The sequence below is a fragment of the Gorilla gorilla genome, chromosome 6, assembly GCF_029281585.2.
Source record: "Gorilla gorilla gorilla isolate KB3781 chromosome 6, NHGRI_mGorGor1-v2.1_pri, whole genome shotgun sequence".
In the NCBI taxonomy this organism is placed as follows: domain Eukaryota; kingdom Metazoa; phylum Chordata; class Mammalia; order Primates; family Hominidae; genus Gorilla; species Gorilla gorilla.
This window is the reverse complement of record NC_073230.2, coordinates 86,462,389-86,487,581: the sequence shown is the minus strand read 5'-3', so window position 1 is coordinate 86,487,581 and position 25,193 is coordinate 86,462,389. Positions and strand designations below refer to the sequence as shown.

Genomic DNA, 25,193 nt, shown 5'->3' with positions numbered 1-25,193 from the left:
AGCCTCGTTTGGCTGACTTACAAATTTAATCGGAAAACAAACCAACCCACCTCATTGGCCCTTGTAAAAAAAACCTGCACTTTTTTTTGTTTTCCCTTTTGCGGGGGCAAACTTTTGCATTTTGGTCTTGGTTTTTTTTTCCCCCTTTGGAATCCCCCATAATGCATTCTGTTTGCCCTTCCTTGTAGGGTCAGCCAGGAGGAAAGGGAAAGACCAGCCTGAAAGTCGGCGCCCGGGATCTTTGCCGGCCCCCCCTCCTTCTCAGTTGCCCCGCAACCCGGGGGAGCAGGCTTCCAATACTAATGGTACACACCAGTTCTCACCAGCGGGGTTAAGTCAAGACTTTTTCAGCTCATCCCTGGCAAGCCCCAGCCTACCCCTGGCTTCTACAGGAAAATTTGCACTAAACTCTCTTCTCCAGCGGCAGCTAATGCAGTCCTTCTACTCCAAGGCTATGCAGGAAGCCGGAAGCACAAGCATGATTTTTTCAACAGGTCCATACAGCACAAACTCCATATCTTCCCAAAGTCCATTACAACAAAGCCCAGATGTCAATGGCATGGCCCCATCCCCCAGCCAGTCAGAAAGTGCTGGGAGCGTCTCCGAGGGCGAGGAGATGGACACTGCAGAAATCGCCCGGCAGGTCAAAGAGCAGCTGATTAAGCACAATATCGGACAACGTATTTTCGGACATTATGTGTTGGGACTGTCTCAAGGGTCCGTGAGCGAGATTCTGGCCCGGCCCAAGCCATGGAATAAACTGACTGTTCGTGGCAAGGAGCCATTTCACAAGATGAAACAGTTCCTCTCCGATGAGCAGAACATCCTGGCCCTCCGTAGCATCCAAGGCAGACAAAGAGGTGAGAGACTGGCGTTGGGTGGCGCCAGCGTGTGAGCCCGTCACAGAGTTGCACATGTGTGTGTGCATGCGTGTGTGTGTCTGTGTGCGTGATGAAACATTTGTGCATCACATCAGGTAAAGTTCTCTTTACTTCTGCCACGTCCAGAGCTCAAGGGTGGCCCGGCATGAGTTAAGGCTGTTAGATTTGGGAGATCTGGCCTTTGAAACGCACTCAGCACTCCATACTTAGGAAACCCTATAGTATTTCAATACTAGAGATCGTATCAGAGGGAATTGCATTACATGATGTATAGCGTCTCGGTATGCTTAGTGGCCGCGGGTCCAATTGGCCTTGGGTGCTGGTCTCACTTTTGGGAGGAGCCCTTAAGTCCCCTCCAGCCCCATAGCAGCGACGTTGACTGGGCTCGATCCTCATGCAAAGCTGGTTCTGTAGGGAGAACACATCACAGATGACACCTCCCCTCTTCCCACCCCGCAGAAGAGGGCGTGTCCCATGGCCACCTTCCCTACATTGTTCACGGTCCATTAGTGATTTGTTTAGCATTATGAGTAAAACAGGCCTGGCTTGAGTAAAATACACAAAAGTTTTATTTAAGCACCCTTTCTACCCCACCCTCCGTAAAAAGATAAAATGTCAGTCACATTCATAATTTCAAAAAATCCCAGCCGGGCACAGTAGCTCACGCCTATAATCCCAGTAGTTTGGGAGGCTGAGGTGGATGGGTTGCTTGAGTCCGGGAGTTCAAGACCAGCCTGGGCAAGATATATTTTGTAATCTTTTGATCTACAAAAAAATCAAAAGGTTAGCTGGGCGTGGTGGCGTGTACCTGTGGTCCCAGCTACTTGAGAGGCTAAGGCAGGAGGATGGTTTGAGCCCAGGAGGTGGAGGCTGCAGTGAGCCATGATTGAGCCACTGCACTCCAGTCTGGGCAACAGAGTGAGAACCTGCCTCAAATAAAAAAACAAAAAAGAAAGTTCCTTTTCTGTTTAAGACCAGGGGATCAATGTGCCACATCAACAGAGCTATTGAGAGGTCATTTCATCAGACATGTTTGAAACACCCTGAAATTTAGACTCAAACAGAGCAGGAAGATGTTTTGAACAGCATCAATTTGCACCAAGAAAATGCAGTGTTTTATGAGGATGTTAACCGAAATTGAATGTCTTTGGATGATTAATGCGAGCTTTGTTCTGGGGGCTGGCGGGTGATCCTCCTTCAAGGCAGTCCTCCCTCCCGTGGACCTCCCTGGCCTCGATGCCGTAGGTCGCTACTTAGATTTCCCCCATCTCCTTTTGCAGCAGAGCCACGGCCTCTGCGGGCCAGTCAGCCAGGGAAGGGCCTCTCAGAAGATTCTAGAAACTCCCGAGTTGCACAGGCAGCCCTGAGCCCTTTCTTTAGTGACAGGCGGCTCAGATTTCATGTCACACAGCCCATATCGTCAACACCACCATTCCCCTGATTGTTTTGTTCTTACCACACTTGTTTTTCAACAGAGAATCCAGGCCAGAGCCTGAACAGACTATTTCAGGAAGTACCGAAACGAAGAAATGGGTCTGAAGGTATGTTGCAGGCAGGCGTTTTCTTTGCAGTCAGTCACCTAGGGAAGCAGCATGTCCTTAGCTGTGTATTTGGGTTAAAACTGTGCAGTGTGATTCTGGCCTGGAACCTGATGGAAAAACAGCTAGTAAGTATAAAACAAGGCACGGGTTCAAGCACACCCAGCCCCTTCCTCCCGAGCTGCCTGCCCTCTCCCAAGCACAGGCGGGGGTGAGAAGAGGCATTGCTAAGCTAAGCCCCCCGAGTGTGAATCCCAGCCCACTTCAGATCCTAATTACCCGGTCCCCCGTTTTTCTCAGAGGCAGTTGAAAAAATAACAGCGGTTGCTCTGAGAAAAGTCAGGTGACCCCGTCAAATTAAATACTGCTGCTTCCTTGTATTTTTAACTCGGAAACACACTCAAGGTCCTACGGAACGGACGCATCCCACATCGTCCCAGTGGCATACTTGTTTTTAAATGGTGGTATACTTGTTTTGAATGCAGTGGTTCCTATTTAGGAAGGTAGTAAGAAATTAAACTATCCGGGTGGCTTCCCGAAAGAGCTGGGGCCAGCCCCTGGGCCATAGTAGCCTCATTTCGTCGTCACGTGTGCCTGCACAAAACATCACCGTGTGGCCGAAAGAATCCATCCTCCCCGCTTAGGAATTTCTGCAGGCTCCTTTCCTCGTTTGTAAATTTTAAAAAGATATTATGTGATAATAGGTGCAAACAATTTTTTAAGTTAAGCCTTTCTTCACCCTGTGCCTCTGAATGATTGATAGACAATCAGCCTCAAACCCTCTGCCCTCCTTTTCCGTTTATCCTGTGTGGGACCCCAGCCTCCAATAAACATCTAACCCCAAGGAGAGTCAGTCCCAAGCCACAGCAGTTGCTTCTAAGTGACTCATGAGAAACATTGCCTTTTAATCACTCGCCTTTTATATATATGGATTAAATGATCGGTTCTCCCGGGTACTAACCCACGGGTGGTGTCCGGCTCTGGCAAAGTAACATTGACCGTAAGGTCAAATGAGCAGGAAATCCCTCCTGCCCGGTGTCGCTGTGAAGTTGCACTCACAGCAAACACAGGCCGCTGGGAGGCCACATCTGCCTCCTTGTGTCACCAGCCCCCACCCGGGGCTATATATCAGAATGATGTCTTCGCGCAGCACTGATTTTTGTCCAAGGTTTGGGTTTGATGTCATTGGCGCAACTTCTCCCCACAGGTAACATCACCACCCGGATCCGAGCCTCGGAGACTGGCTCTGATGAAGCCATCAAGTCCATCCTAGAGCAAGCCAAGAGGGAGCTCCAAGTGCAGAAAACTGGTACAGCTTCCATTACTTCACCCACTGTCTTCCAAACTTAATTAAAAGAATTGTCATGAGTGCTCTGGTCAGCAGTAATTAACTATTTTTTTTTTAAACAATAATGAATGCCTGTTCTCAAGCATTTAGGCACGTAGAGAGAAGCAGGTCTGTGTGATCTGTATTTGCCTAATAGTTACTTTTTTTTTTGAGATGCAGTCTCGCTCTGTTGCCTGTGCTGGAGTGCAGTGGCACGATCTCAGCTCACTGCAACCTCTGCCTCCCGGGTTTAAGCGATTCTCCTGCCTCAGTCTCCCGAGTAGCTGGGACTATAGACATGTGCCACCATGCCCATGATATTTGTGTTTTTAGTAGAGACGGGGTTTCACCATGTCGGCCAGGCTGGTCTCGAACTCCTGACCTCCAGTGATCCTCCCACCTCGGCCTCCCACGGTGCTGGGATTACAGGTGTGAGCCACCGCGCCTGGCCCCTAGTTGTAATTATTCACAGAAATTACGCTCCTCAACTTTGACAGAACCACTTGCATTTCAGAATATAGCACAGGAAAATGAATACCAAGTATAAAAACTATCAGAGGTCAGGTGCGGTGGCTCACACCTGCAATCCTGGCATTTTGGGAAACTGATGGGGGAGGATGACTTGAGTTCAGGAGTTTAAGACCAGCCTATGCAACACAGTGAGAGACCTTGTCTCTTAAAACACTAGCCAGGCATGGTGGCATGCACCTGTGGTCCCAGCTACTTGGGAGGCTGAGCTGGGAGGATTGCTTGAGCCAGGGAGGTGGAGGGTACAGTGAGCCATGATCGTGCCACTGCGCTCCAGCCTGGACAACAGCGAGATCCTGTTGCTAAAAAAAAAAAAATTCTCGGGGAAAGGAGCCCCAGGAGGGCAGGTCAGGGAGCACTTTCACTGACACCCCCTTTATTACCCTCTACATCTGTGTGTATACCAAAGGCCACCAGGTCATCAAGCTGTAGTGCCAGGCCCTGGTCCTTGGTTCAGACAAGATGCCTGAATGTTTCACTGACAGGGGCCATGCTGGGGAAATACACAGTGTGGTTCTCCCAAATAACCCACACTTTGCAGTAGGTCAAGTTAGGATGAGAAGCATGTCCCCAGCTGAAGGGGGCCGCCCTGCCACACTCTCACCCCTGTTTCTCCGTGCAGCAGAGCCGGCCCAGCCTTCCTCCGCATCCGGCAGTGGGAACTCTGATGACGCCATCCGCTCCATCCTGCAGCAAGCCCGTCGGGAGATGGAGGCCCAGCAGGCTGCCCTCGACCCTGCCTTAAAGCAGGCACCACTGTCCCAGAGTGACATCACCATCCTCACCCCCAAGCTTCTGTCCACCTCGCCCATGCCCACCGTGTCCAGCTACCCACCTCTCGCCATCTCCCTGAAGAAGCCCTCCGCAGCTCCTGAGGCCGGTGCCTCTGCTCTGCCGAACCCCCCAGCCCTCAAAAAGGAGGCCCAGGACACCCCCGGGCTGGACCCCCAGGGAGCAGCCGATTGTGCACAAGGGGTCCTGAGACAGGTGAAAAATGAGGTGGGCCGCAGCGGTGCCTGGAAGGACCACTGGTGGAGCGCGGTGCAGCCGGAAAGAAGAAATGCCGCCTCCTCCGAGGAGGCCAAGGCCGAAGAAACGGGCGGCGGGAAAGAGAAGGGCAGCGGTGGCAGCGGAGGTGGCAGCCAGCCTCGGGCCGAGCGCAGTCAGCTCCAGGGACCCTCGTCGTCAGAGTACTGGAAGGAGTGGCCCAGCGCCGAGTCCCCATACTCCCAGAGCTCAGAGCTGAGTCTGACCGGGGCCAGCCGCAGCGAGACACCACAGAACAGCCCCCTGCCATCCTCCCCGATCGTGCCCATGTCCAAGCCCACCAAGCCCTCGGTCCCCCCGCTGACCCCCGAGCAGTACGAGGTCTACATGTACCAGGAGGTGGACACCATCGAGCTCACCCGGCAGGTTAAGGAGAAGCTGGCCAAGAACGGCATCTGCCAGAGAATCTTCGGGGAGAAGGTAAGGGATCTGCTCTGGGGGCTTTGGTTCTCCCGTCTCTTCTCCTTGCTGAGGACCAAGTGTCTATCCCGCAGCCTGTGACCCTCACCCATTTCAATTCACCCAAGAGCGGAGCGTAAGGCATCCTCTGCTCCCAGACTTCCAAGGTGCGGCTGGTGAACATTGCAGCCCCGATCCCATTTGCCGAGCCCCGACTGCAGCCAGGTTCTAGGCTCAGCCTTTCACCTGCATGCTGCCCTTTCGACCTCTCAGTTACGCTGGGAAGTGGATGGTAAAATCCCCAATTGACAGGGAAGGACACCGAGGCTTGGGGACGTTAACTACTTGCCCCAAGCTGACCGGCAGCCGAGTCCACATCCAGCTTTTGCTGCCAAGGGGAGCTGAGAGGCACCCCTGCAGGCTTCTTTGGCCGAAAAAGATCCGATCTGATCACACAGAGGGACCACCAGTACACAGAGAGCCAAAAGGGACTTACTAGAAAAAGCTGCAGAGAGCATTATTGTTCCTTTCTGTGTAACTCTTGGATATTGTTCAGTCAGAGAGGTCAAGCAACTGCCCGGGGACACACAGCTTGGGGATGGCCCAAGCAGGGTGGCCCGTGTTTCCCTATCATCCTTCCCTGGCTCAGGAAAGTGTAATCATGCATGGACGAGCTTCTAGGCCTTTCTGTTCTTGGCACTTTCCTGGTCACTGAGATTCAGGAGAATGAGGGTTAACCGTGCCTGCCAAATCTAAAATAAACATCATGTCCTAGTATCATTTTATTTATTTATTTTTTGAGATGGCGTCTCACTCTGTCGCCCATGCTAGAGTGCAGTGACGCTATCTCAGCTCACTGCAACCTCTGCCTCCTGGGTTCAAGCGATTCTCCTGCTTCAGCCTCCCAAGTAGCTGGGATTACGAGTGCCCACCACCACACCCAGCTAATTTTTCTATTTTTAGTCGAGTCAGGGTTTCACCATGTTGGCCAGGCTGGTCTCCTGACCTCAAGTGATCTGCCCGCCTTGGCCTCCCAACCCCCTACCATTTTAGATTAAATAATGGAGTGCTGAATAGAAGGAGAAGCACCCCTCTCCCCTAAAAGGCACCTTCCTGAGGGAGCACGTGGCTGGATCAGCAGGGGACAAATCCCACCCCCTCCCCTGCCAAGCCAGGGTCCCTGCATGGCGCCGTCCCCGCACTCCCCGCCCCGCCTTCCACTCAGTGTTTGCCGTATGCTGTGCTATGAATCCCGGTGGTGTCCGATGGCGAACTTTGCCCTGATTTTGCAAAAGGTGAAGGGGGGGCGACTAGAAATGAGGATGAGTATTTCAAGTCCCTTGAGATTTCTAGTTCAGTGTTGTAAAAATACCATTTGAGAACATTGAAATAGACATTCGTGCTCATGCCTTAAATTTAGCAGAGACTTAATAGCATTGAACTTGTTTGGCCCGTGAGTGCAGTTTTATTCTGGAACTTGAGAACTTTTCAAAAGAGTGATCGGATGCAGCCCCTAAATATCCCAGGGCGGCATCTGTGTCCTGTGGGGGGTGTTTGTGCCTATACATATGTATGGCCATATGGGAGCGTCAGAAAACTCGGGTGTGTACACGCAACTCGGCAATCATCTGCGGCGGAATGTCACTCCCAGGCCGGCTCCCCAGGTCCCACCAGCTCACCTCTGGGCCCCCACCTTTGATCAGGATGTGGTCAGAACAAGCAGACCTTTCTAAATGCTGGCCTGGCTCAGCATTTGCAGAGGACACCAGCTTCCCCAGTCCCACCGGCACCCACTGCCCCACCTCTGGAGGGATCTCGTCCCTGGAACCTTAGCCTTTCCCGGTGCCACCAAGTGAAGAGCAAGGTGCTTGTACACACCTCCTCCGCAGGGTGTCAGGGTGACAGCCCTGCCATCTTGGCAGGATCAAGACCCTGGGATGAGACCCTCTTCCCTCCCTGGGAGCTGAGAGCTGTGGCTGTAACCATGGCTCACCCGAAAGTCCCCCTGTGCTGGGGTCTCAGCCACCGTTGATCTTTAAATGCGTATTCCCTGCCCACAAGCTGTCACCGCCACCAGGCCGTGGTTCTGTGCTCAGAAGTTAGCCCTAGACGTGCCCTCTGCGTGGTGGGTGTGCATTGCAGCAGCATCTGTGGCGTCATGCTAATAGCCAGGCACTGATGGCCGTGTGTGTTCGGTGCCACTCCAGGTGCTGGGCCTGTCCCAGGGCAGCGTCAGCGACATGCTGTCCCGACCGAAGCCATGGAGCAAGCTGACGCAGAAAGGCCGAGAACCCTTCATCCGGATGCAGCTCTGGCTGAACGGCGAGCTAGGCCAGGGTGTTCTACCCGTCCAGGGCCAGCAGCAAGGGCCAGGTAATGGGGGTCCTGCCATAGGAGAGGGGCTGCCCCCCCGTAGCAAGGACCTGGTCACAGCAGCTCCACCTGGGCTATGCAGAGAGGGAGGAGGGAACTCCGCCCCAGGAGGTGGCCAACCACACTCCCCACCGTGGGCTGGTGCTGGGGGACAGAACCATCCCCTTCCTCCACAACCTGTTGCCGTGGGAGTGACTTCAGTGTTTAGGAGAGATCATGCCTGTCTAATTTTATAAGCAGCAGAAAATGAGTTACCAATTTAAAAAATGCTGTTTATACATAAATACAGGTAAAAGTCAAGTAGCTGAATCAGGGAGTCAGGAAAGAAAGTCAGCCAAAGGTACGAAAGTGGAAGATGTCACAGGTGAAACCTTTCACCTGCTCCCGGCCCGGGGGCCTGGCCTCGCAACAGCAGCGCCTCCCCGGCCCGCGGGTCCCCATGCCCGCCCCTCCCCAGGAGGAGTGGGAAGCCTCCCCGGGCCTTGCCACATTCAGTTAGGAAGCTTTAAGCCCTGGGCCGCGTTCCTTCCTTTAATTATAACCTTTTTCTACTTTAGTCCTCCAGTCCGTGACGTCGCTCCAGGACCCGCTGCAGCAGGGCTGTGTGAGCTCAGGTAAGCAGCCAGTTTCTGTTGCTTTTGCATGAAATGTCTCACTGCCTTTTCTGTTGTCCCGTGCTCTGGTCTGTCCCGGTGAGACTCCGAGGGACCGCACATTCTGGATTTGGGGAGCTGAAATATGGCATCCTATCTGCAAACGGGGTCCCTCTCTGTGTCAGTTTCTAATGGAGAGCGAGCTGACAGTGCATGGAGGGACTCTGCCAAGATTTGCACACCCACTGTCATCCTTTGTCAGCCCAGAGCCTTGTGTTCAGGGCTGGGGTCTAAGTCGGAGACAGATTCCCCACTCAGGGGGCTTACCGTCTGATAGGAAGGGATAAAGCACGGGCACACGTCCCTCTCCTGGTGGGGTCATGTCGGGGGACTTCTTGTCTAACCGGAAGACATCCAGGCAGCCTCTGAGCAAGAAAATGGGGAGCTTTGAGCTTGAGCAGTGGGAAAGGTAGGGTAGCAGAAAGGAAATGGCCAGGAAGCCCCTGAAGACAGCTCAGGTGTGAACGGATGGAGAGCTGGGGACTGAGATCTGAGCCTGGGAGCAGGTGGTGGCAGAGAGTGGTGGCTGCAGGCTGAGAAGCTCGGGCTCCTTCCTGTCTGCATTTCACAGTTTCGAGGTCTCCAACCACACTTGTTCTCTTTGCCACACGGTGCCTGGACACAGCCCACCGAGGCTGACCCATGGCCACGGCTCCCAGGCTCTCTTCTGCGCCCCCCCGGCCTCCCTTCTCGTGCGCCGATCCCACACTTGGAGCTGAGCTTTTCACAGCCAGCTTTTAGGAACAGCCAGCACTGTGAGCTGGTCCTCTTTTTCCCTTTCTGTATTTTTCTAAACATGTTGATTCATCTCCATATCCCATTGATTCATTGAAAACACAAACAAAGCTAACAGGAGCACGAAGCCCGCCAGCTTGCCGCAAGCTCCACGAGGGGGAACATGTGTAGCGCGGGGAACAGCTGTGTGGCAGTGGCTGCTGCTTCTACAAGAGCCCAAACCCTCATACAGATGCAGCTGGGGCACCTCAGTGGCATCCAAGTCCCCAGTTGAGAGTTCTGCGTGTTTTCCGTGTTCTGATTTGACTCTGACCAACGTGGGGGTCGGGAGGCTGCATCTCACCCATGCCGTGGGTCTTCTTGGCTGGACATCTAGGTGGAGCGGGCGCCCATTGGAAGAAGGGATCACTCATTCTGGCTTGGCCAATTTAATTAGAAAGTACCAAGAACTAATCCAGCACTGGCTCGAGTTCAGAATACTTCAGGGGAAATAATGGACATAGCTGTTTGTGCTGGAGTTTTACGGACGTCTGCTTGGAAAGTTAGCCTTGACCCCCTGCTCTAACGGGAAGTTGGCCTTCTTTAAACTCACGAGAGTATTTGAGTCCATTGAGGCAGGACTGAACTTGGCAGAAAGTGACTAATGTATTCTAGATCAAAACCCCTTGTTAGACCAGGTGCGGTGGCTCACGCCTGTAATCCCAACACTTTGGGAGGCCGAGGCGGGTGCATCACCTGAGGTCAGGAGTTTAAGACCAGCCTGGCCAACGTGGTGAAACCCCGTCTCTACTAAAAATACAAAAAAATTAGCTGAGTGTGGTGGTGGGAGCCTGTAATCCCAGCTACTCAGGAGGCTGAGGCAGGAGAATTGCTTGAACCCAGGAGGTGGAGGTTGCAGTGAGCTGAGATCGTACCACTGCACTCTAGCCTGGGCAACAGAGCGAGACTCCATCTCAAAAACAAAAAAAACCCTCATCCTACATAAAACAGGAAGTCTCCCCTGGTGCCAGGCCTGCTAATGATCGATGCCAGAAGCAACTTCTACGTGACGGAACAAATCCTTGAAGAATGACGTTTTACTTTGTATTGTAACGGATCATCGCCACTGTGCTGGAACGTTTGTACAGCAGTCACATTTCAAACCTAGGAAAAACACACTAGGCTCCTAAGAGGAATGTAAATGATATTTGTAAAATATCAATTGACTTTATAGAATAAAGTTAGTTAAGACTCCTGGGCAATCTCGCAGATTGGAAGCAGGAGAGAGAAAAAGGCGATAAGCCCCTGGATGAAACGGAACAGAGTGTAGAAGTTGCCAGTGGTTTTTGTGAAGAGGCAGCAGATGGGTGTGTCTCCCCCGCCCCCCTTCCATGTCATTCCAGCAAGAGGGGAGGTTGAGCACAAATCACTTACCCAAAACCTTGAAGTCATAGGAAAGCCACCAGCAGAAGCAAAAATCATGGTGACTAGGGAGAAAAATGGGAAAAGATTTCTTATTTGCAGGAAAAAATATATTTTTTTTTTTGAGACAGAGTCTCGCTCTGTCACCCAGGCTGGAGTGCAGTGGCGCAATCTCAGCTCACTGTAACCTCCACCCCCCCGGGTTCAAGTGATTCTCCTGCCTCAGCCTCCTGAGTAGCTGGGAATACAGGTACCCATCACCATGCCCGGCTAATTTTTGTAGTTTCAGTAGTGACAGAGTTTCAACATGTTGGCCAGGCCGGTCTCGAACTCCTGATCTCAGGTGATCCCCCCACCTTGGCCTCCCAAAGTGCTGGGATTACAGGTGTGAGCCACTGCATCTGGCCAGGAAAATTTTAAAAAATTGTATAGCATAATGATGGCCAAGTGAAAATATTTCTCTGGACCAGGAAGACTAGGAGGGCTTTGCCAGAAAGAAAAGAGATTATCATATGGTTTTCCTCGTCTGAATCTTTACTATCAGAGGTTACTTTTCAAGGGAGTTTCACACAGAGGCTCACATCTGTAATCCAAGCACTTTGGGAAGCCAAGGCAGACAGATCACCTGAACTTAGGAGTTCGAGACCAGCCTGGGCAACATGGTGAAACCCCATCTCTACAAAAAATGCAAAAATTAGCCGGGTGTGATGGCATGCACCTGTAGTTCCAGCTACTTGGGGGACTGAGGCGGGAGGATTGCTTGAGCCCGGGAGGTCGAGGCGGCAGTAAGCCAAGATCACGCCACTGCACTCCAAGCTGGGTGACAGACGGAGACCCTGTCTCAAAAAAAAAAAAAAAAAAAGAAAAGAAAAAAAGCTATGTTCACAGTATATGGAGTGTGTGTGTGTGTGTGTGTGTGTGTGTGTGTGTGTGTGTCTGTGTGATGGAATCTCACTCTGTCGCCTAGGCTGGAGTGCAGTGGCACAATCTCAGCTCACTGCAACCTCCGCCTCCTGGGTTCAGGCGATTCTCCTGCCTCAGCCTCCCAAGTAGCTGAAACTACAGGCATGCGCCAGCACACCCAGCTAGTTGTATTTTTAGTAGAGACGGGGTTTCGCCCTGTTGGCCAGGTTGGTCTTGAACTCCCAACCTCAGGTGATCCACCCGCCTTAGCTTCCTAAAGTGCTGGGATTATAGGCATGAGCCACCGTGTCCCACCTAGTATATGGAATTTAATTTAGAAAAATAGAGTTGCTAACAGTGGTTTTTAGTAAATCCTTGGGATTAGTGACATGAGAGACTAGAATCTTTCTTGACAGTGTCTCTGTGGAAGCTTCCAGCATTGCTGCCCCTGAAGCAGGAGAGCGAGCCTCTGTCCTAAGATTGCTACAGGATTCCGATTCCCTGTTCTTCCCATGGCTACCCCAGAATCCTTTCAAGAGGCCCCCAGATCCAGAAGATGCTCCCTCTATTGCCTGCCTCAAGTAGCTCGCCGTGGTAGAACCAATGTCTGCAGGAAGGTCATTGCAAGCCCGGCTTGGCTTCTTCCTGAATGTCAGTGAGAAATGCTCAGTGCTTGAGATTCTGGGCCTCGAAGATGGACTGGCAGTTGGTTTTCCTTCCCAGGTAGGCAGGGACTTTGGACAACTTGCTCAGCCAGCCACAGCCCTGCAGTAAGGGAATCAGGCTTACAGCGGAGTCCGTGGGGGCGGATGGCTCTGTGCTCTGTGCTCGGTTACCATGGTGATCAGGTGCCCTGCGCTAGAGTGGCCTCGCCCATCTGAACAGCAAGCTGCTGGCCCAGGAGTCTATTTTCTTTTCCTCACTGAGAGCTCCCGTCAGCCTTTTCCTGCCGGGCTCTGTTGCCCTGTCTGTCCTTCCATTTTCCTTAATGACTTAGATGCCAATTTGCCAAAAAGGAGAGAGAAACTGACATTTCATTCACATCATCACTTTTTCCTCTTGGTGGATACAACTGGTTCTGAATGTTCCTCTAAGAATCCGAGCATGGGGGTGACGGGCTTGGGCATTAAGGAAATTTGATGCCATTTTTAAGCAGCAGTGTCACTAGTGACCCACCACTTTTTCTTAGACACTGTTGAGGCCTTGAAAAGGCGTAAGGTGAGCGGTAGGTTCCATGCCAGTCATGAGTAACTTTTTTTTAAGAAAAAGGATTTTTAAGAGACAAATCTTCAGATCAGTTACCTGTTCATAGATTTCCTGGTACGTCTTAACTTTCTACAAATATTTTTTTTTGTTTGCTTCTTGCAAAATGCCCAGCACCTTGGGAGATAAAGGGGGGTGTAGTTATAACCAGGGTCATCTTTGATCTCATTTGGAAAACTTCATTTCAAGATGGAGTTGCAGGTGGTCCTTGGGGACTGATTCTGCAAGCCCCTTTTGTCTGTCAGTCATTCCAGGCTTCATCCCTCATTTCTGGACCTCACACTACTTAACCATACCAAATGTTCATAGAGGAGAAGATAGGGGCTCATTAAGGCTTGTTTGCTCAGAGTGTGGCCTTCTTATCATTTAGCAATTTACTGTATCTTATTCTATTTATTTTATTTATTTTTTATAGATAGACGGGGACTCACTCTGTTGCCCAGGCTGGAGTGCAGTGACACAATCACAGCTCAATACAGCCTCAATCTCTCAGGCTCAAACAATCCTCTCTCCTCAGCCTCCTGAGTAGCTGGGACTTATAGACACTTTCCACCACACTCAGCTAATTTTTTTTATTTTTTGTAGAAGTGGGTCTCTCTTTTTTATTCTTTTTTGTTTGTTTGTTTTTGTTTTTGTTTTTTGAGATAGAGTCTCGCTCTGTCACCTGGGCTGGAGTGCAGTGGCGCGGTCTCGACTCACTGCAACCTACACCTCCGGGGTTCAAGTAATTCTCCTTCCTCAGCCTCCCAAGTAGCTGGGATTACAGGTGCCTGCCACCACACCCAGGTAATTTTTGTATTTTTAGTAGAAATGGGGTTTCACCATGTTGGCCAGGCTAGTCTCCAACTCCTGACCTCGGGTGATCCTCCCACCTTGGCCTCCCAAAGTGCTAGGATTACAGGTGTAAGTCACCACACCCGGCCTTTTTTATTCTTTATTTCCAAATACCCAAGTAACCTGGTCTCTGTTGCCAGGGCTGGTCTCAAACTCCTGGCCTCCCAAAGTGCTGGGATTACCGATGTGAGCCACCATACCCGGCCACTTTGTAACTTTTTAATGTGGGAGCGTTTCATTGCTGTGGCTAACAAGCTGTTACGTCTGCATTCACACTGGCTTCAGGTGTATTATGGCTATCCAGGTGGAAGGATGGTCCCCTGCCCTTGGCTGAATCGTGAAATACCCAGCTCTTTCCTGGCGTGTTAGGAATGATGGGTTCCAAGCCTTCTCTGCTGCCTGTTGCTGTTCCCAGTCAGCCAACAGAGTATCAGTTGCCTCTTTGAGAAGACAGCTGCTATGGTCTGTCTCTAATGTGGGTGGTCCAATGTGTGCCCCTCTTTGACGTGAAGCCCACGGGGCCGTGGGCTGTCCATGACCTTGTACAACCGGGAGATTCCCCTTGGCTGCAGCCCCTATCGCGGACAGGTCCACGTTCCTTTTGAATGTGCGTGTGTATCATGGTCATGGCTCTTAGCTGCTTCCCACCAGACAGCCAGGAACACGTGTCCAGGGCTCGTGAGCTTTGAACTCTGCAGTAAGATTCTAAAGCAGTGTCCTTGATAAGCAGTCAGTCGGCTCTCCCATGTTCATGGCTAACAGTCAGTGTCGGGGGCACGTGGATAGCATGTTCATAGGGACAGGAGAGGCTAATTGCACCCCTGGGCATTCCACGGCACTGTCTAAAGCAGGCAGGGGCCAGGCGCAGGGGCTCACAACTGTAATCCGAGCCCTTTGGGAGGCCGAGGTGGGTGGATCACTTGAGGTCAGAAGTTTGAGACCAGCCTGGCCAACATGGTGAAACTCGGTCTCTACTAAAAATATAAAAATAAGTCAGGCATGGTGGCTTGCACCTGTGATTCCTGCTACTCAGGAGGCTGAGGCAAGAATATCACTTGAACCCAGGAGGTGGAGGCTGCCGTGAGCAATGATAGCATCACTGCACTGCAGCCTGGGTGACAAAGCGAGACCCTCTCCGCCCGCAAAAAAAGAATACCCCTTCAATTGGAGACATTAAAGAATCAGCTTTTCGGCTGGGCGCAGTGGCTCACACCTGTAATCCCAGCACTTTGAGAGGCCGAGGCGGGTGCATCACCTGACGTCAGGAGTTCGAGACCAGCCTGGCCAACATGGGGAAACCCCGTCTCTAGTAAAAATACAAAAATTAGCCAGGCGTGGTGGTGCACACCTATAATCCAGCTACTTGGGAGGCTGAGGCAGGAGAATTGCTTGAACCCGAGAGACCCAGGTTGCAGTGGGCCGAGATTGCACTATTGCACTCCAGCAGGGTGACAAGAGCGAAACTCCATCTAAAAAAAAAAAAAAAAAAAAACTCGATCTCGGCTGAGCTAAGATGCAAAGGGACTGGCTGTGCCACTGTGAACCCTTCCAGAGGCAGGTGAGGCAGGCCGCGCGGGAGCAGCACGGGAAGTCCCAGCTGATGAGATGAGGCTGGGGGGCCGCCCCGAGAGCCACAGGAGGAAGGGCACATGCGCTTCTCAAAAGTTCCTTTATGTGTGATGTGTAGGGATCACTCAGGGACCTTGCCGGAAAGCCCCTTTGTCACTGTGTGTGACCTGCTTGTTCAGTTCCCCAAGCCCCTCCAGATGCTTGTGGGATTCAAGATGGGGGCTGGCCACATGTTGCTGGAACCAGCACCCTGTGACATTTATGCAGGAGAACACGGGTGTTTGGAGGGTCTTTTGTTCCTAGGACAGCCCTGCCTGGGGGACCCTGCACACACAGATCCTGCAGAGATGTCCCGGGCAGCCAGTGCTGAGTACCACAGCCCACTTTAGGTTTTGTTTCAAAGCAACAAACGTCGCTGTCATCAAGTGAGCAAGGCAGCCTACGCAGGCTGCCAGCACCGCCCCAGCACCACCCGTCACACACCCTTGGGGAAGGCTGCTTTGCCAGAACTCGGCCCCCCAAAGTCTCTGTTCCTAGAGCAGAATTTGTCCCTGTGCCTCACCCAAAGAGAGGGAAGTCATAGCCCAGAGTCACCGATTTATTTGACTTTTTTGTTTTTATTATGATTTGCAGGATTTTTTCCAAGAAGTAAAATGCAGCATAGTTACAAAATGCAAGCATTCAAACTTACAATCTTTTTAAGAAATCGGTCACCATCCCTCCCTCATCTTCCTGTCACACACCACCCCCACCCCCACACCCCACCCCACCACCATCCCCAGTTTGTCATGTGTCCTTCAGGACAGTCATGCCCCTAAATATTTATTCCACGCAGATGGGGGGAGGTGCAAGCCTCAAAAAGGCCATGTGCCTTGCTTTTCTCACTTAGTAACACACCGTGGAGACCTTCCTCCATCAGCACATGGAGAATTTTCCCTTTTTGTGTGTACATGTATGAGAGGGAGTCTCGCTCTGTCACCCAGGCTGGAGTGCGGTGGCACTGTCTCGGCTCACTGCAGCCTCCGCCTTCCGAGTTCAAGCAGTTCTCCTGCCTCAGCCTCCAAGTAGCTGGGATCACAGGTGTGCACCACCACACCTGACTAATTTTTTGTATTTAGTAGAGACGGGGTTTCACCATGTTGCTCAGGCTGGCCTCGAACTCCTGACCTCTGGTGATCCACCCATCTTGGCTTCCCAAAGTGCTGGGTTACAGGTGTGCACCACCACGCCCGGCCAGATGTCTGCTTTTAAAACAGAATCTAGTCGCATCTTCCCACCTCCTTTGGTGGAGATTGTCCCTTGCAGATGGTGCAGGGTGCTCCTGGTGCCGCAGTCCTGTGAGAGGTGATCTATATGTGCCTTTCCAAAGTCTTGACTTCTACAAAATGCCATTCCATCCTTGGAAGTTGCCTGTTCATTGACCAATTCCTTAAAGTGGACACAAAACCTTGAGCTTCCAGAGTAAGACTATAGGGCCTAGGTCATTGCTTAGGCCATTTGGGGCCAAGCTAGTATGGAACCAGGCCAACTAGGCTAGACACAGCCGGCGAGGCTGAGGGGTCACATAACTCTCGTTCTTCCCGTCGCTTTTCCTGGACCCTCCATCCTGGTGCTCCCTGGTTTCCCCTTCTGAAAAGGCCCGACAGGCCCAGTCCAGCTTGTAGACACATCCCGTTCTCTCCCCTTCAGGCTTTCCATAGAAAACAGAATTTACAGCACATTGGGCATTCAGTACAAGAGGCAAAAGTAGGTCATAGGAGCAAATGAGGACTTCAGTTTTCAGTGGTTGAATTCTAGGGAAGGAATGAAGAAGCTTAAATGCCTAGAAACCCTCAGGTGATTGCAGAAAGGGGGGTGGGAATAAAACAAGGGAGTCCACATGCTGGCGTGGTCTCTGTGCCACTCACAGAGCTGATGTCCTTAATCCTTAATCAATAAGTGAGGCTGGGCTCAGTGGCTCACACCTGTAATCCCAGCACTTTGGGAGGCCAAGGCGGGTGGATCACCTGAGGTCAGGAGTTCAAGACCGGCCTGGCCAACATGGCAAAACCCTGTTTCTACTAAAAATACAAAAAAATTAGCTGGGTGTGGTGGCGGATGCCTGTATTCCCAGCTACTCGGGAGGCTGAGGCAGGAGAATAACTGGAACCCAGAGGTGGTTGCACTGAGGCGAGATCACGCCACTGCACTCCAGCCTGGGCAACAGGAGTAAAACTTCATCTCAAAAATAATAATAATAATAATAAGTGGAAATGGTTCCCTTCTCTTACGGATGGAGTAAACCAAGGCTCAGAGATAAAAGGTGATTTGCCCCAATCAAGAAGAAGGTGGTGGCCAGGCGTGGTGGCTGACGCCTGTAATCCCAACACTTTGGGAGGCTAAGACGCAAGGATCGCTTGAGTCCAGGAATTTGAGACCAGCCTGAGCAACATAGCAAGACCCCATCTCTACAGAAAATTTAAAATTTAGCCGAGCATGGTGGTGTGCGCCTGTAGTCCCAGCTACTCAGGAGGCTGAGGCAGGAGGATTGCCTGAGCCCAGGAGTTGAATCAGCAAATCAGTGACAGCATGGAAGCCACATTTACTAGGTTTGGCTGTTGGAAAATGTGTAATCCACCTGGCCTAGGCTGCATGGAGTGTCCATGCTCCTTTGAAACCTCTTCTGGTCTAAATTCAGTGAACGTATACACACTGGCTTGAGGTCCTCTGCCTGCTACAGGGCAGCCCTGCCTTTCAGCTGTCACGGCCCCCCGGAGCCATGCCGACACCCAGGCCCCAGCCCCATGCAGACTGGCCCAAGGGACCTGCCCCGCTCCCGGTGAGGATAAGGAGGGGAGTTTCTTAATGGCATTGCCCTGGATAGAATGGGAGCCAGGCAGGAGGCTTCCATCGGGGCCTCCTCTAGATTTTGTGTTTACTTCTTCCCTTTGGAACCGGATTCCTAAACATAGCCCGAGTCTGAATTGGCAGATGTTGGGTCTGTCCTTTCCTCGAGGGCCAAAATTAGTCTGTCATTTGGCACCTAAATAAAGCAGCCAAACTGCCTTTATACCAGCTTTGCAATTAGGCGGTAGTTGGAACATTCTATTTGATAGGAAACTTTTATGGATGCCTTAGCAGCACCTCTGAACCCAGGAGGCTGAGGAGAGAGGACACCCGGGCCCCAGAGGGACACTCCTTCCTCGCCATCAGGCCTTCTCATTCCAGAGTTAAGGTCAATTTTGTTCCATGTGGCTTAAAAACACCTCGTGAATGTGGAAAAGACAGTCAATGCTCCCCAGAAATAGCATTCTAAGAGCATGGCAATGGTTACTCCAACTTTTTTTTTTTTTTTTTGCAAGCAAAGAAAAATCTGTCCAGAGTGCCTGGAGCTGGGTTAGTGCAGGGACTCCCCAGGGGCAGCAGAAAGATGTTATAATCAATTATCACATCATAACACTGATGTATGATAATTACTGAGTGTTTCTCCTGAGATAGTGCAGCATTTGGCTGGGATGCCGCTCTTTCACGGTCCACTGCCTGATTAATATGCAAATAATAGGCTGATTGCATGATGAATGCAGAAATGAGTTTGCTGATAATGTGAGCACCGAAGCGGGAAGATGATAAATTACTTTTACTGACTGTCCTACATTAAGTACCCTTTCTCAACAATTTCATCACAAATTAAGTAAAGCAGTATGGAGAGATTAGGAGGACGTGTAAAATAATGTACCTTAATGGTTTTTCTAATACCATCGTGGAAGATGAAAATCTCAACTTGGTTCTGCCTGGGTCTTTGTAGGGCCAAGTGAGTTCACTCACCTGGGCATTGAGTGGAAGACAGGAGGCACCCCACCACACCAGCGTGTTCCACGGGCCATGATCTGCCATGGATTCTCTGAGGAATATCCCATTGCAGCCCAGACATTACCCGCACACTGGGCCAACAGGCAGCATCATGGAGGGAGGAGGACAGGCTGCTCTCGGGGCAGACGCAGCATCCTCCACACAGATGGGCACCCCCAAGCCTGCTGTCCACCATGTGCCTGCAGGAAAGGAGCATTTCTGGGCTGCAGGCCTGGAAGACTCAGAAAAAAAACAACATTTAAGACCTCCTGCCTGGGCACAGTGGCTCACGCCTATAATCCCAGCACTTTGGGAGGCCGCGGCGGGAGGATCACTTGAGGCCGGGAGTTTGAGACCAGCCTGGACAACATGGGGAAACCCCATCTCTACAAAAAATACAAAAATTAGCCAGGCGTAGTGGTGTGCATCTATAATCTATAGTCCCAGCTACTTCGGAGGCTGAGGCGGAAGGATCATTGGACCCTAGGAGGTGGAGGTTGCAGTGAGCTGAGATCACGCCACTGCACTCCAGCCTGGGCAACAGAGCAACACCCCATCTCAAAAAACAAACAAACAAAGACCTCCTTGACCTCTTTTTAGCTCTTCCAAGTCTCAGAAATCTGGAAAAATTAATTTCACTATTAGAATGGCAGTGGGCACACCGGCCAGAGAGCATGACTTGGTAAGGGATGGGTAGGTTTGCCCAAAGCCAGAATTGAACCCTTGAGAAAAAGAGGGCGTGCGTGTGTGCGCACACACACACACACTCTCCCCCCACACACACTCCCCCACACACACACTCCCACACGCACTCTGCACACACACACAGAGTCCCACACACACTTCTGCACACACACACTTCCACACACACTCTCCCACACACACACTCTCCCACACACACACACTCCCACACACCCCCACACACACTCTCCCACCACACACACACACATTCTCTCTCCCTCACACACACACATTCTCTCTCCCTTACACACACACACACATTCTCTCACACACACATTATCTCACACACACACACACACACACACACACATTTGCAGTGATTAATCTTTGATTACAGCAAAGCAATTTAACTAGAGGCTTTGTTTTTTCCCATCTTAGTAAAATATATTTAGACTGTTTGTATGACATACATTTTGTCTTAATGCACAGGGATGCATTGATAAGTGTTCGTACACACAGCTGGCTTGGTAATAAGGTTATTGAAGGTAATTTGAAAGCATCATTTCTAAATCAGTATGGATCTGCAGAAAAGCCGGAACAAGGCGAGCCTGTGCCCCTGAAGCAGGGCCATCTGTGTCACCCAGTGTCCCTTCAGCAATCTGGCCAGACTGAGTTCACTACCAAAATCGAATTGTAATTTAAGCAGGGTTTTTAATTTTTAATATCTTCAAGCTCTGCTTTTGATATGCTTATTTCCTTAAGAGCTTATAAAAGATACACAAGCCAACTGAGCCCAGAGGGAAAGCGCTTTCCACTCTGAATCCCCGGCAGGTCCCCTCCCCGCCCGCGGGTGAGCTCTGGTTCTGCGCAGGTTCCCGCCAACCACAGGGCCTCATCACCTCTGCAGCTTCCTCCTCGTGCATTTCAGGCCAACACAGAATTTCTAAGGTCATTTCTCCCCACCGTACCTTCCCATGTCGGGGAGATGAAAGAGGAGAGTCGAAAACCATCCCAGAGGGAGGGAGGCTCCAGATGGATGCGATGGTGTCTAGAGGGAGGGAGGCTCTGGATGGACACGATGGTGTCTAGAGGGAGGGAGGCTCTGGATGGATGCGATGGTGTCTAGAGGGAGAGAGGATCTGGATGGACGCGATGGTGTCTAGAGGGAGGGAGGCTCTGGATGGATGCGATGGTGTCTAGAGGGAGAGAGGATCTGGATGGACGCGATGGTGTCTAGAGGGAGGGAGGCTCTGGATGGATGCGATGGTGTCTAGAGGGAGAGAGGATCTGGATGGACGCGATGGTGTCTAGAGGGAGGGAGGCTCTGGATGGATGCGATGGTGTCTAGAGGGAGAGAGGATCTGGATGGACACGATGGTGTCTAGAGGGAGGGAGGCTCCGGATGGATGCGATGGTGTCTAGAGGGAGGGAGGCTCTGGATGGATGCGATGGTGTCTAGAGGGAGGGAGGCTCTGGATGGATGCGATGGTGTCTAGAGGGAGGGAGGCTCCGGATGGATGCGATGGTGTCTAGAGGGAGAAAGGCTGTGGATGGACACGATGGTGTCTCCTCTAGTTAGAGGAGCTCATGGTTGACTTCTCAGAGCAACTTCTCGCTCGCTTGGCAGCAGGGACCTGTCACACCCCTGTGCTGTGGCCAGGACCATGTTGCCTGCACTGCTGCACCTCCAGACCCTGCCCTGACACTGCTCTCCCCAGAAACACCCTCGTCCCAGACTCTTTGTTTGAGTGACCTGCTTAGTGACTTCGGCCTCCCGCTTTGGTTACAAGATGTGGGGGCGCAGGGTCTGCCTTGCTCACAGCTGTACCCCCACACCTGGCACATGGAGGGTTTCCCCATTGTGGAAAGCACAGGTCCCATCTTCAAGTAACTTAGAAGTCAGGTTTGGGGAGGTAAAATACAAATCACACAAGTTAAACAACCTTGCTCTAATTGAAACAGGTTTTCTTTGGGGCCAGATATGGTGGCTCATGCCTGTAATCCCAGCACTTTGGGAGGCCGAGGCAGGAGAATCACTTGAGCCCAGGAGTTCAAGACCAGCCTGGGCAACATAGTGAGACCCTATCTCGACAAATAATAATTATAGTAAATTAGCTGGAATGGTGGTATGTGCTTGTAGTCCCAGCTGCTCAGGAGGCTGGGGCAGAGGGATTGCTTGAGCCCAGGAGGTTGATGCTGCAGTGAGCCGTGATTACGCCACTGCACTCCAGCCTGGGCAACAGGGTGAGACCATGTCTCAAGAAAAAAATCAAGAGAGAAAGAATTTTGGCTCCCATGTCATTATAAGAGTTTCTCGGGCAAACCTAAAAACATACATTGTTGGCCAGGCACAGTGGCTCAGGCCCATAATTCTAGCACTTTGGGAGTCTGAGGCGGGAAGATCACTAGAGTCCAGGAGTTCAAGACCAGCTTGGGCAACATAGTGAGGCCCCCCATCTCCACAAAAAATTAAAAATAACCAGGCATGGTGGCGCACGCCTGTCGTTCCAGCTACTCAGGAGGCAGGGGTGGGAAGATCACTTGAGCCCAGGAGGCAGAGGCTGCAGTGAGCCAAGATTGCACCATTACACTCCAACCTGGACAACAGATCAAGACCCTGCCTCAAAACACACACACACACACACACACACACAGACACACACACACACTATGGCTATATAGTTGTCACAAAGACACACCCCAGCACCTACTAGGTACCAGAGACTTTGAGTTCATCTTATCCTATTCTTTCTTTAGTCCCTGCAGAGGGTGTGTGTGTGTGAGAGAGAGAGAGAAAGAAAGAGAAATCATTGCTGTTCCATTTTATAGAAGAAACTGGCACCCATTGGTGGGGGTGGGGGGGGCATTGATCTTTCCTGGAGTGGGGCAGAGCTACCACCCATCCCCTCTAGTTCCTCTGAGGCATCTTCCCACCCACTCCAACCCTTCTCCACCTCCCCCCCCACACCCCCTACAGAATCTTTCTCAGGTTCTTTCTGCTGTTGAAAAACAGTGATTTGATAGGTTTGGGGCTGGCAAGGGATGTGCCCAAAGCTTGATGCTGCCACTTGTATGGGCACAGACCTTCCCAGGGGGCAGAAGGCCAACCCAGGACCCTCGGGAATTGGACCTTCGCGTCGGCCCCCCACCGGCGTCAGGCATAGCTGCTCACCTTCTTGGAAAGAAAGCCATTTTGTAGTTTGGCCACGCTGGGTACGTCTCTGATATTCCTTAGTATGTTGTTGGGCTACTTTTGTTTCTTTCGTGGTAAGGAAACATCCAGTGGCCCAGGAAGGAGGTGTAGAAAGCTCATGAGTGTCTCTGTGACATCTGCTAAAGTCGCTGCATATTTTGTTTCAAGCTCTTGCTAATCAGTCAAGATGCCAGTCTTACTCAAAAGAAGAATACTGTAGGTTTTTATATGGGCGATGTCTAATGGAGATGGAGGACTGTTCCGATGGAGATTCAGCAGGGCTGTGAGCTTCTGCTGCTGGATTCAGAAGCAAGGCTTGGGAACTGAGGAGCCCAGCGTCGCTGCCATGGTTGAGGAAAGCCTTGGTGTTCAGAAATTTCGGAGCTGGTCATGCAAGGGTGTCTCATGTTTGTGATATGAGCCTGTATGACCAAAATACAGGAGGCCAGGGCCGGGCACAGTGGCTCACACCTGTAATCCCAGCACTTTGGGAGGCTGAGGCAGGCAGATCACTTGAGGTCAGGAGTTCGAGACCAGCCTGGCCAACATGGCGAAACCCCATCTCTACTAAAAATACAAAAATTAGCTGGGCCTGGTGGCGCACACCTGTAATCCCAGCTACTCAGGAGGCTGAGGCAGGAGAACTGCTTGAAACCAGGAGGCGGAGGTTGCAGTTAGCCGAGATTGCACCACTACACTCCAGCCTGGGCAACAGAGTGAGACTCCATCTGAAAACAAAAAACAAACAGGAGGCCAAATGAGCATTGCTGTTCCCCTTTGATGCTGAGAAACTCACTCCAGGCATAAACCACCAGGGGGTGTGGTCTGTTTAGAGCACAGGGTCAGTTCCGGAGCAGGTCTGGTGCCCACATCACGATCTGTCCCTCTAAACCTAGCTAGGAAGTATCCAGGCTGGTGGCCACCCTGTTGTGTCTTCTGAAGCTGTCAGCACTGGTCGCTGGAAAGGCCCGCAGGCTGGGAAGAGTCTTTCTGAGCCTCTAGGGCTCCTGCCAGCCCCAGCATGCCCACACCGGGCACCTCAGAGCCTGCCGTGCATCCTTGTATCTTGCACCAGTCCCCGCCACCTCCAGGCCCATCTCTCCCTCGGGCTGTCCTTTCCTCTCCTCCTGGGCTCCCTTGATGTTTTTTATTTGTGTTTTTTTATTTTGTATTTTATTTTATTTACTTACTTATTTTTTTGAGATGGAGTAGCTGGGACTACAGACATACACCACCACACCTGGCTAATTTTTCTATTTTTAGTAGAGACAGGGTTTTGCCATGTTAGCAGGGCTGGTCTCAAACTCCTGACCTCAAGCGATCTGCCCACCTTGGCCTCCCAAATGTTGGGATTACAGGCATGAGCCACCATGCCCGGCTCCCCTGCTCATTCACACTTAATGTGCCAGGCCACGACCACCTCCCCTCTCCCCTCTCCCCTAACCTCCTCCCTCCTTCCACCCGCCCTTCCGTACGTGTCTGTCTGTATAGTCATTGGAATTTCCTGGCTTGGCATGGGCTCAAAGCCGAAACCATGGACAGAATGAAAAGTGGTGCATCAGACCAGCCGCCAGTTAAATAATGTTTGGGTTCTTGTCAGAATGTCACGGAGTACCCTGTCATTTTGTTTCAGCAACTTGTCCATCCGAATGCACAGTTCGCCTTATGGCATGCCAGCAGTAAAAATGTCACTTACAATAATTACTTTTTGGTGAAAATGCTTGCTGACTTCCCACCTTCAAGCTGTTTTTTACACAGTGGGGAGATAATAAGAAACGACTTTATCCTGACTGCTCAAATGAACACTAAATGGAATTTGGGTTCTTATTACTGCAGATAGAGGGCCGGGTATGGAAATTTCAACAGTAGATCGGAAGAACTGCAGAGAGATGTATCTCCGAGAATTACGGCGGGTGCGGGTTTTCAATTGGCTCCCATTGAAAACTTAAGGCAGCTGTTGTTTGCCTGCTGTTTTTGGAATATAATATTTTTCATAATCCTTTTATAGTTCGTGAATGCCTTGTGTATCTCAGAGGGCCT

At 51.4% G+C, this 25,193-nt stretch overlaps 1 protein-coding gene across 14 annotated transcripts in view; it reads left to right on the top strand.

Moving 5' to 3' along the window:
* Nucleotides 1–25,193, top strand: part of CUX1 (cut like homeobox 1) — a 466,860-nt gene that overhangs the window by 378,924 nt on the left and 62,743 nt on the right. For 3 of the 14 annotated variants that reach the window (XM_055392893.2, XM_055392891.2, XM_055392890.2), the window contains exons 15-20: nucleotides 495–860; nucleotides 2,357–2,422; nucleotides 3,627–3,728; nucleotides 4,897–5,741; nucleotides 7,928–8,093; nucleotides 8,651–8,707. The exons of 3 other annotated variants lie outside the window; for them this stretch is intronic. In XM_055392893.2, the coding sequence (XP_055248868.1) occupies nucleotides 495–860; nucleotides 2,357–2,422; nucleotides 3,627–3,728; nucleotides 4,897–5,741; nucleotides 7,928–8,093; nucleotides 8,651–8,707 (1,602 nt within the window). Of the gene's footprint in view, nucleotides 1–188; nucleotides 861–2,356; nucleotides 2,423–3,626; nucleotides 3,729–4,896; nucleotides 5,742–7,927; nucleotides 8,094–8,650; nucleotides 8,708–25,193 lie in introns of all 14 variants that reach the window. 8 more of the 14 variants (XM_055392888.2, XM_055392886.2, XM_055392884.2 and 5 more) reach the window with 5 other exon arrangements.